We start from the raw sequence: 12,535 nt of genomic DNA on the forward strand, positions 1-12,535 counted from the left end.
GAAAAGTATTTATCGCTTACTATAGACTAGGTATAGGTTGATCATAGAGTTATAGAAAACGTAATGTGCTCATTCTTTCTATTCTTATATTCTTCTATTATTATAAATGGTTGTGGTATATCATATTAATTACTATTTATTATTATTTATTATATTACTAGACAATAAGTAAGCGAAATTTTATGATAAGATTAAAAACATATTCAACACTTATTATAATAACTATAACAACGTGCAAGATTAAACAATACAAAATATTATAAACGACTTTAAATTGCTGTCTATTAAATTAATTCACATCGATCTATTGAACAAAATAATCATTTGAGTATGAATTATTGTTCGTAACTCAGTTATTTGAATTCTACTTAATAAATATCATGTTTAATGTACAGCCGTTAATACAAAGGTCCCATTTCCGGAGTTGGGAGGGATGGGAGCTACAGTTGGTAGAAGAGGCGTTGGGTAAATACGGCAAGTTTCCGCTGGTGGGCCGAGCATGCCTAGCAGTAAGTAAGATACCAAGGAACCCGATAACAATCCACCATTGTATGAAAGCGTCATCATATTTCCTGAAAGCAAAGTGAAATAATTATAGATTGTTGGATATCAATTATATCCTTATCTTCGTCTATTCTATAATTGTCTGGGTCGGCAACGCGCTTGCGATGCTTCTGACATAAAAAAAAAAATGTACAATATACCATATTATGTTAAATATTTATTTGGAACAATGAAGGTGCAAGGGTGTAAGTGTAATGAAGGCGCTAACGATGAACGAGTTGTGTCTTTCGGTATGCCAGCCAGATAGATTAATTCACATACAGATTAATGTATTATCATTTACCTAATTGTGAATAGACTAGAATAATAGAATTTTAAAGGGGTTTTATTATCTAGGAAAACTAGAAGTTCTTAGCCATTTACATAAAACTCACAGCCCTATGTTTAACTGAAGATACGTAGAAGATGGGCGCTATAACATACAACACCGTTTCTTACTCTTACCACTAGGGTGGCAAACTAGCATACGGCAAACTAGCGTACATGCGTATTCTCTGGCTAACTTAATCACTAGAGACCTCACTATATTACTTACGTGCAGTATTTTTTTCTGTGTGTAGTTCTTATCATCATCAATCTCAATCTCGTCTGGTAAAGTACCTCATCCTTTAGGATGAGGTACTTTACCAGTCGAGATTGCTCATGAGTTAAATAATTCCGGTTGTGGTGTATATATTTTATTAAAAAATACTTCCCTTTTCTGTTATAAGCTACATTTATAATTAAACAATAAGTTACCTGCAATTTCACGGTGTTCTCTTCCAACCCGGGAGGGAGCCATTATCATAGGTACCGAACCGAAAAGTCCATTTGTAAATCCCAGCACCACGGAAAACATTATTGGATAAACCTGTATATTAAAAATGTCGTAAAATTTTCGTCCAATTTAATTTTATTTTTCCAGGACATTTGGTGCGGATATTTATTTATTAGCGGACATTTTTAACCAACTTCAAAAAAGGAGGAGGTTACTCAATTCGACCGTATATATATATATATATATATATATATATATATATATATATATATATATATATATATATATATATATATATATATATATGTATGTATAACAAAAAACATATATGTATATGTGTTTTTTTATGTACGTTCGGGGATAACTACGTCGTTTATGAACCAATTTTGATAATTCTTTTTTGTTAGAAAGGAGATATCCCTGGTGTTGTACCATGATAAGAAACCAGGATCTCATGATGGGATCCCAGAGAAATCGAGGGAATCTCGAAAATCCGCATAACTTTTTACTGGGTATACTGATTTTGATGATTTTTAATTTAATCGAAAGCAGATGTTTATCATGTGGTCACACTTAAATTTCATCGAAATGTGATTACAACTTTTGGAGTAATCTTTGATAATGCGTATTTACTTGACAAATTTTTCGTCTACCTACGTTGTATTACTTGTCGATATAATTGAAGTCGGTTTTTTTCGTTTGCCTGTAAACACAATTATATGGGTACTATCTGTAACTTTGTTGTAGGTACGTTTATAATATTTATATAAGTTAGAAAAAATAGCTCTCAATTTTTTATCCCTAAGTTTTACTGTCATACTTCATCTATCTTTCAGAATTAACTTTTCCATAATAATGGTAGGTGCGCATGTATATTTAGTTTCCACGCACGGTCGTTAAAAAATTTAGCTGCATATTTTGTGATGTATGTGTATATATATATATATATAGTTTTATAGTTTTTTTTGCTAATCAGGACTACAAAAATATATACTAAATAAAACTCATATGAATCTAAAACTTATATTAGTATATTATATTGTGTAAACTTACGTCACCAACAATGTGTGGTGAGTGTCTTGGTGCTGCACACAGTAGAAGTAATGGAACTAACAACAGTCGTAAGCCACTTGCCATCAATAACTGACTACGACTCCATTCGTAGGGCCAAGCTGCTGCAATCTATATTTGTTTTAAGTTAGTAATTAAGTTTGCAAGTACATAGACACCCAAAAATGTATATTTTGTAAACACGGCAGGTCTCAAAAATTATATTTTTCTCAAATTCGATGTAAAAAAAATGTATTTTTGACATGTTTGGTACACAATCGTAATTTTTGGTATAACGTAAATTTTCGTTAAATAGTTAATATTATAAAATATAACATATAACTAAATTGTAAAATAAATGTTTTATCAAGTAAAAAAATATTTGTTATACCTTTCCTATGAAGTCGAAGAGATTAAAAGAAGACATCAGGATAATTGGCATCCAGGATCCCAGCCGACACGACGGGACTTCCGATGCAATACCGGGATACAGGCTTAGTGTGGTGAAATAAACTAGGCCTATTGATACCATGTATGGATATATAGCTCGGGCGACAGCCCATCTAGCCAGAACACCACCTGTAGTAAAAAATTAAATAAATATCAGACAATACTGCACTAACAATGTAAATTCAAAAACTATTTCATCAATGTACCAACTTCTTATTCGATTTTGTATTATAGTTGCAGATTTATATTATAAAACCATTAAAAAAAATCCATCACAAAACTGCAACACATTAATGATTAAGTTGTATTAGCAAGTTTTATTTGAATACTAGAGTTGTAATCTTTTCTTTGTTAGTTTTACACCAAAGAACTTATTTAGTATTTAATAAAAATATTACTAAAACGTCGTAGTGCTAAAATATAGAGTAAATTGTGTTTGAGTTTTTTGGAACTTAGTAATAATATTTACAGATAAATTTAAGAGTATAAAAACAAATTAGGATTTGAAAATGTTAATAACGACTAACTAAATACTAACGTTTGAAGTTTTTCCATGAATTTGGTCTCTCGGGCGCTTCAAAAACAACGTCTTCAACTTTGTAAGAGGGTCTAGGAGTTCGTAGAGTCGCAGAAGGTGAAGCGGATTGTTCGGATACGCTTTGGGGGGGCGATACGAGCGGTACAGGTACAGGCGCAGTCATAGTAGGAGAATAAACAGGGTTTGCAAAACTGAAAGTGTTCTCTGCTTCTCCTGGAACAAAAATATTTACCTAAGTTTTAAAAGCACTTTTAGGTCTATGATTAAGGTGAATAATGGTAAAACTATAATCACGAAATGTAGATTGATGTACGAAGTGAGTGCAATATTTAAGTTACTCTTTTTCTATCGACAAAAATATTTTTTTATTAAATTGGATATTATTTAAATATCAGTAATGTTTAATTAATACATTCGATAGCTATTGATATTAAAAACGGGTAGATTTAAATGCGTCAAGAGAGAAACAAAACTTTTTATAGTATCTATTTTCAGCTAGATTCATAGATGTGGGGTGTGTAGCGCTGTATGTTGTCAATGTTAGGCGTAATGATATTTTGTATGAAATAAACTAAAGGGGTATTCATTTTATATGAAAAAATAATTATTGTTTTATGGAGAATATCATGAGTAGTAAAGTCAAAAATTAAAGCAGGTTAATTAAGATTAAAAACAAAACTAAATACTTGTCAATCTCAACATGTCTCAGATTGTTGATTTTTAATAGGGTCAAATAAATATAAAAGTATTAGAGATTAAAAAAATGTGTTGTAATATTAAATACAGTCAAGACGTAATCTATTGAAATAGGTATATAATTAGCGAATAATAACGAATCATTATAATTCGATAACGAACGGACTCGGTTCGAAGTCCGATTCGTATTTGTTAATACATTCTTGAAAGAATAATAATAGCTTTTCGGATGATTATTAATGTTTTATTTATTGTATGACACGTGCATGAGTTCTTTCTTTCAATACTGACCTATGCCAGTAGACGGGGCTGGGCTCTGAAGTTTCAATACTCCGTAGCTTGCTTCACCAGCCTCACTCTCCATCTATAAAAAATACCTATATTGCCTCTTTTTAAGAAAATGCTATTTATAACAAATTTTCATGCTTTTTAATAGAGATACGGTTATACACCAATTATTACGTACAACAACAAATGTAAATTTATCCGTACTATTAACAAAAGAGTTAATTTATTTGTTTCTTTGTTTGAAACTGTTAAATATTACTTATGCCTGTTAAAATACGTAAATAGTTAACATCATCAACATCTCTACATTTTACGTGCTTATTACGTATCATAAAACTACTGTTAGATGTTAAAATTCTTAAAAAGAATACTATAATATGTATTAAATTTGACTTCGAAACAGCGTCATACAAACAAAAATATTATTTTGTACTTGAAGAGATTTTGAAGTGTAAATTCTTTAAAATAGTTGCGATTTGAAACTCGATGAAAAGAATGCATCACGATAAAGAAGCAAACACATAAAATATAAATAGGAGAGAACGAGATAGAATACATTACACAGTATTTTATAGTCTCTATGAAAAAAAAAATCTGGTAGGAGTTTTATAATGCTATGCTTATGAGGTATTATAGGATACGCTTAATACAAAACATAATTATTAATATGATTACCAAAGTGGCGTCTTCAGTAGGATTTAGATGGAGTTGTATGCGGCGTCGATGTCGAGATTCATTTGTTAAACGCAAATAATGCTGTACGAGCGGATGTCTCATCATCACGTGATGCAGCATCGAATGTCCAAGCAAAATTAGTATTGAAAATACGAAAAACATAAAAGTACTTCGTTTTGGCTGACGAAACCCATATTTTGTTACGATCCTGTCGAGCGAAACCCAAAAGCCAGCTGCGCCTGCGAAAAACATAAGGGCAATTATAAGGTCTTGAATTAAAATAAGGATAAAATAAAGGTAGTTTTTTTTTAAACAATTATGCTATTATCAATATTCAGGGCTACTTAGTTACGTACGTTAGTATTTTAACTACGCAGAAAAAAAAATCAGTATAAATTGGATGTATTTGATCATTAATATGAAAAGATTTTTTTACGAAAGCCGCTCAGTGCAATGGTGCGGAAAATTCCATTTTCAGACCGTATTTTTCCATTTAAGATTAGATTCTTATATTTATAGAGAAATAACAAAAACAAAAATTTGGGATTATTTATTTGTTCTTTTAAAATATTTTCCTACGCATTGTTTTTCAGAGAACACGAAAACTTGTTGGTTCCGGTTGTTACCATTAAAACCTGTTAACAAACTTTATTATCAAATTATTAAGGATTCTTGAGTAAGCTTTAAATCTACTATAGTCTTTGGCTAATTCTGAGGAACCCGGCATAAATTTAATGAAAATTAAAAAAATTAAAATAGCCAAATTATGGAAAGAGAATTGTAATATATCAAAACCTACACTTTAATTCTCTTAAAGAATTTCTAAGATTTATTTTATTTACATACTTTCTCCTGCCATAACAGCTTGCGTATATCGAGGTGGAAGGCATCCTGTGAAACCATAATAAGACGCCTGTTGCATTGTACATCCGAAGGCGACTACTCCTATCGCCACCAAGTTAATAGTATAAGACACATTTGTAGAAAAGCCATCCCATCCGATGTTACACACAGCTACGAACAGCATTGTCGCCAAGGAAAGTAAAATACCTGGAATTATTAAATAAATTAGTTAGTGAAAATGTACCTTTGCGGAATTGCTTTTTATTTTTCTGAATCGGAATAATTAATAATATTTTATTAACACAAATAGGCTACACTGAATACTATATGATATTTAACTACTGTCTATGTGTTATTATTTTAATTTTGTATATTATTATAAATATATTAGTCCTTCCCTTGTTTCCTTCAAACGTAAATTAAAGGAGCACTTTATTTCTCAAGTCAATTTACAATCATCTACTTTGTGAATATTTAAGTATATAATTACCTATCTATTATGTTATGTATTTGTATGTATTTATGTGTGTATGTATGTATGTGTGTATGTATGTATATGTATACGTATGTATATATAAATGTAAAGTATGTATATACAGAGTGTCCGGTAATTAATGGATAAACCCGCAGGTGCTTGTGCCGCTTTATTTTATGACCACCACGATCGCCAGACCTAAGACCAAGACCCAATAAACTTCTTTTATTGGGGCTGCTTTAACGAAAAAGTATACAAAATACCAATTGCAACAACACAGGAACTTCGTCGACGTGTTTTTGATGTGGCTCGAGAAATTGGAGAGCGCAGATATTCGCGCCTATTAATTGTAATTTGACAATAAAAAAATTAAGTAAAATACCATTTAAGAAACTTCATGAAGTAGGCATGTTTTTTAAACTATGTGTCACTTAGGTCCCCCTACGTTTTTTTTATACCACAGGTGCTCAAACTTTATCATAAAAAAATTTGAATACACTGTTTTTCATTTTTAAGTATTTAAAAATAAGAAAGTGTTGTGGCTAGTAATATTTTGTAGTGCGCGTTAGCAAGAGTAAATCAATTCGTTATTATTGAATTTGCAGCCGTAGTGCCCAAAAGTTTTAACAAAAGTATCGAATTTCGTACTTATTTTTTTTTTAAATAAATTCTAGACCGTTGCAGATAGATTTTTTTTTTCTGGGTTGGTCTATTAATTACTGGACATACCCTTTATATATATATATATATATATATATATATATATATATATATATATATATATATATGTATGATATGTATGTGTATATGTATTTATACTTGTAAGTTTGTTACAGTTACATTACAGTTATTTAACTATTTTCTTTATATTGTTACTTCTTGCACTGTGTCCCCCGCTATATTACACTCTCTCTCATGACCATTGGTTGACTGGAAGAGATCTCTTCTAGGGAAGTCCACCTTTGCCATCAACTATACATGTAATTTTCTGTATATTCTGTTTTTAAGTGCAATAAAGTATATAAATTTGTTACATATAATTGTACAAAAGTATTAATCTACTATACTAACTAAAACGTGCTCCGAGTATTTTGTGCCGTATAAAGAATTGGCAGACTTCACAAAATATCTCTTAAAATTTATGAAAAAACGTACGATACTTTATACTTACGATAAATCTTTGAGAAGACAAAATACAAACCAAAGGTGATCCTAGTGTTGTAGGTGAAGAAGTCGAGCAAGATGTTATTGGTAATCACTGCAACGCACGCTGACACGATATATACAGTAGACATGTCGAACATTATCGTGGATTTCGGATAATGGTATTGGAAATAGTCAACAGCCATTATGAAACTGAAAAAATAATCAAGTGGTAAAAATCTGAGCTTCGTTCTTTAGAAATGGATTTGAATTTTTTGTATGCAAGTACTTTGTTTATTATTTTACGAAAATTTAAATAAACTTCAATCCTGTAAGCTTGTAAGAACTTTTTTGAATGAATAATTTAAGCAACCTATATTAGTATCATTAAATTGATATCTTCTCGGAATCCTGCTGAGATAGAATAGCAAGAAATGACAGATATGTTACTTTTTAACCGGCCTCCAAAAAAAGGCGTTCTCAATTCGATTGTATTTTTTTAAATGTATTTTACCTAAGAACTTTTGACAGGGTAGACGGACTGATTTTGATGATTTTTTTTAATCGAAAGATGATCCGTGTCATGCGGTTCCATTTAAATTTAATTGAAATCGAACAAGTACTTTTTGAGTAATCTCTAATAATGCGTAATTATGTATTTTTTCGTCGACCGTCGTTGTATAACACTGCGTTACTGGGTGTACCGATTTTGATAAATCTTACCTTAATCGAAAGCTCATGTGGTCATGTGGTCAAATTTAATCGAGATCTGGTGACCACTTTTTGAGTAATCTTTAATAACACGTATGTACCTATTATTTCGTTCGACTCTGTTTACTTGTCGACATAGTTGAAGTCAGTTGTTTTTTTCGTTTGCGAGCAAACACATTATGTTATCATTATATCTATAACATCTGTAGATACGTTCTGATGCGATTTATGGAATATTTATTGATATGCATTTCTAATTAAAAATGTATCAATTTATTTTTAAATTATCTTGCGACGACTTTATAATTATCTTGTGACTTTTAAATTATCTTGGGACGTCTGTCAATCGAAGATTAGCGTCAATGGATGTTAATTGCAGTCCATTTTAGACGGAAACTTTAAACGAGTGTGAGATGTAATTAAAACTAGGTGCTTTATTAGTACAAATAGCACTTGTGGCAGAGTAATAACAACAATTCTTTATCGAAAGTTGATGGTACCTCATTTTCTTCCGCTTTTCAAACCAATAACGAGTTAACTGCTATATTTAGTTTTAGTATATTTTTAAATTAGGGGTCATTTACGTAAGCACCAAAGGGGTTTGGGAGTCATTGTTTTGCTTATTTTAGATAACATAGAGAGAGGGAGGAGGGTCTAAATAAGAGGTTTCCAAACTTATTTGTGTCGTAGACCCCATTTTTTGTAAATTTCTAACTGTAGTGAAGTTTAGTGTTAAAAACTTAAAGCAAAAACACATGTTTAGTTTTTAAATTTTTTATCTGTTATGTAAAATATACGTATCATTGTATTGTATTGTATTGTATTGGGCTCGGTTTTCCGCATTTAGACGCAAAGGTGGTCCATTATGCGTGAAAAGTGGGCTGACTAGTTCAGCCAGCCCAGCTCCTTCCAGAAGCTCAGAAGCCTCCTGGGGCGTTTACAGGCTTTTCGGAGCGTCCTTATTTCCTTAAGGATGGTAGCCCGGTGTGCGGCCACTCCCTAGCATTCCAGGATTACGTGGGCGGCTGTTTCTTCAGCATCCAGACAGACCCTGCAAAGAGGGCTGTCTGTTGCATTCATGATGAATAGGTGGTGATTAAGTGCCATGTGGCCGGTAATCGTGCCAACAACTATTCTGATGTCCAGGCGGTTAAGACTGATCAGTCGGCACGCTAGGTGCAGTGATACTTCCGTGAGTATCAATTTGGACTGTCTACAGCCGGTTTGGTTTGCCCAAAGGGCATTGTGATTTGCACGTGTACGTTGCCTTACCCACGAGCGCAGTTGTCCAAATGGTAGCGGCAGTAGGATGGTTGGGCCGGCAACCTTTGTATTGGACCCCTGTCTTGCAAATATATTAGCAAAGCAATAAGTAAATCTTTTTAGTGAGAAGGGTCAACCTGATGCCTTAATAATAAATTATTTACATTTGGCGTCAATTTTGTAAGGTTTAATCTTAAATCTCCTCGGCTAATGATGTCCAGTCTATTTCTTGTTTTCTTTAGGAGGTATAGCTACATTTATTTTCTTTCGATAAACATATTTATAAATAATACATATATAAATATATAAATAAATATATATATATTACACCCAGACTCGGGGTGGGAATCGTACCCACTAGCCCCGGAGCAGAAAGCAAGGTCACTACAAACTGCGCCAACGGGCTATATATTCATTTATTGTTATTAATAAAAATAACGAATCAGTATCAATGGATAACTCTAAGTGAATGTTTGTTTTATAGTTCATGCACTTTTGCCACTTTTGGAATTACTTAAAATTAAAGAAAAAATAATACTGCTTTCAAGTAGAATTGTGTTCCCGTAGTGAATAGGGTAGCCAGAGCTCCTGGAAAAGGAGTTGTCATCGCGCTCGCAAAGCTCCTGGTGTTGCAGGCGTCTATAGGTTACGGTAACCGCTTCAGGCGGACCGTACCTGTGTACTTATGACATTTTGATTTAACTTTTATAAGTAAAGTTCCGGTTTTTCGTTCTGATCTTCTGCCAGAAAGGAAACACTTGAAATATCGCCGCATCGTTTGAGATCGCCAAAACCAAAAAGTACAAACCTTAAATAGCGTAATTTTTTGGTAACAAAGCTAATACAATAAAATTAAAAAGATTTATATACCTATCTATTTCATTTTATTTACTGTTCGAATTGTGTAAAAAAGCAATACAATTCAATTTGGTAACTTTTTTTAAGAAAAATCTGTTGAGTCTTACACCATATTCATTAGGTATACAATTTTAATATTTTTTCCCTAAATGAAAATAAGAATAAATACAAATAATTGTGTTTGCTGGCAAACGAAAAAAACCGACTTTAATTATATCAACAACTAATACAACGTAGGTAGACGAAAAAATAGTCAAGTAAATACGCAGTATCAAAGATTACTCCAAAAGTTGTAATCAGATCTCGATGAAATTTAAATGTGACCACATGATAAACATCAGCTTTAGATCAAATTAAAAATTATCAAAATCGGTACACCCAGTAAAAAGTTATGGGGATTTTCGAGTTTCCCTCGATTTTTCTGGGATCCCATCATCAGATCCTTGTTTCCTTATCATGGTACCACACCAGTGATATCTCCTTTCCAAAAAAAAAAAGAATTATCAAAATCGGTTCATAAACGACGAAGTTATCCCCGAACATACATAAAAAAATATATATGTATACAGTCGAATTGAGTAACCTCCTCCTTTTTTTAAGTCGGTTAAAAAGAAAACGAGTGTGCTTTAGACCACACGACTGAAGTAAAACTTCTTTAGGACTAGTCTCTCTCTTTTACTCCGTTCGTCTTGCCCGATCACACTTTTCTTAACGCTCTCGCCCGTTTTTACCAGCTTACTCCCCAAGTCAAGTGTGCGTAAAAGAAGGTTTAACTTCAAAAGTGCAAATACCTATATTCGTTAACTTAATCAATTTTTTACTTGTATATGATTAATTTTACCTGTTAAATGGTAGTAAAAACGCAGCACCTGCGACGAACAATGTCAAATAAACGGAGTTGTATCTATCCGGTGGGGGAGCTCCGGGCTCCGGCATGGTTAGGGCTTCACCTCTCGCCGCTCGTATAGCTTCAATGCGGGCGTACCCGCGTCCTAAAGTCTCATTCATTGTTTTCACAATATCACTTTATAATTTCTTCATCCATTTTTTAAACAATGCACTAAGATAACTTTGTTTACACAAATTACAAATAAATGTAAATAATTATGCTATTATTTCAATTAAGAAATCTATATATGTACGTTTTTATACTTTATATTATTTTGTGAAAACCCACTACAATATAGCTAAAGTTGTATTGACGAAATATTCGTAAGCGTATTAAATAAGCTTAATGCGACTATTTGCGAACGTCGTTTTAATACACGCAGTGTTACATGCGTTGAGCTATAGCTTATTTGTTAATATTTTACTCAATCAATAAAAATTACACACAACCTTGGTATTATTTAGTTATTATGTTGTTTTTGCTATCAATATCTCTCAACCGGCTTTACATGACAGTAAAAGTGTATGTTAGCTAAGAATTGCTGACGCATGCGTGCAGAGGATCGATTTTTAGTGTAGGGCATCGTCTTGCGTTTTTTTGAGCAAGTTAATTTCATAACATTTATTTAAAAATATATATTTAAAAAATATGTTAAATAATGACTGTGGTAACAAAACTTCACATTAGTACTTGCATAGCTTCTAAGAAAGTAATGAATTTATCTGTTCTCAAAGTTCAACTTTATATACACGCATATATTCGTTTATAAATTATAATAATATTCGTCTATCGTGTTTGTTTAAATGTATTAATTACTATACCTGTTTTAAACATTATTTACAATTCAAATAACTTATCTAGTTGTCTCCAGCCATTGGAACAGGAAATTAAACGTTTAGGGCTGCTATGTATTTATTTCTGAGAAATTTAATATTCAATTTAAATATATAAATAAATATTTATATGAAGATAATTGTAACTGGTATCTATATTTATAAAATCACTATCCAAAGATAAACTTCTACCCTGAAATACTATAGTATATTTGACTTTTTTAGGTTCACTAAAAGCTACTACGAGTATTTTTGTTGTAATATTATTATTAGAAGATTATCTAACAATTGTAATGTTGCTCATTAAGCTTAGTTTCTAAAACTTATTTAATAGCAAAAAATAATTTTACTTTATAGTCTAACAAAACTTAAACTAGAAGGACAATGAAACTGATATACCGATTGATAATAGTAAAAGTAAAAAAAAAAAACACAGGACGAAGAGACCTCAACGTCTCCCTACTAGTTTTTAAAGAAAAAGAGATTTTGAACTGGACAAGAC

At 31.8% G+C, this 12,535-nt stretch overlaps 1 protein-coding gene across 1 annotated transcript; it reads right to left on the reverse strand.

Moving 5' to 3' along the window:
* Window positions 1–384: 384 nt before the first annotated feature.
* On the reverse strand, window positions 385–11,319 carry LOC123659913 (equilibrative nucleoside transporter 4). The gene is made up of 10 exons (XM_045595078.1): window positions 11,153–11,319; window positions 7,538–7,692; window positions 5,865–6,068; window positions 5,019–5,257; window positions 4,347–4,419; window positions 3,360–3,572; window positions 2,763–2,950; window positions 2,375–2,503; window positions 1,303–1,414; window positions 385–572 (listed from the first exon to the last, which is right to left on the reverse strand). The coding sequence occupies exons 1-10, from the start codon at window positions 11,317–11,319 to the stop codon at window positions 385–387; spliced, it is 1,668 nt and encodes a 555-aa protein (XP_045451034.1).
* Between the last annotated feature and the right edge of the window lie 1,216 nt (window positions 11,320–12,535).

This window comes from Melitaea cinxia, chromosome 14 (genome assembly GCF_905220565.1).
Source record: "Melitaea cinxia chromosome 14, ilMelCinx1.1, whole genome shotgun sequence".
NCBI lineage: Eukaryota > Metazoa > Arthropoda > Insecta > Lepidoptera > Nymphalidae > Melitaea > Melitaea cinxia.

Excerpts from the sequence above, each read along its gene's own strand:
- LOC123659913 (XM_045595078.1), bottom strand. The coding sequence starts at position 11,319 with ATGAATGAGACTTTAGGACGCGGGTACGCCCGCATTGAAGCTATACGA. Across the intron at positions 6,069-7,537 it reads CAACACTAGGATCACCTTTG|GTATTTTACTTTCCTTGGCG; the intron begins GTTTGTATTTTG and ends TAATAATTCCAG. Across the intron at positions 1,415-2,374 it reads CACCACACATTGTTGGTGAC|GTTTATCCAATAATGTTTTC; the intron begins GTAAGTTTACAC and ends TTTAATATACAG.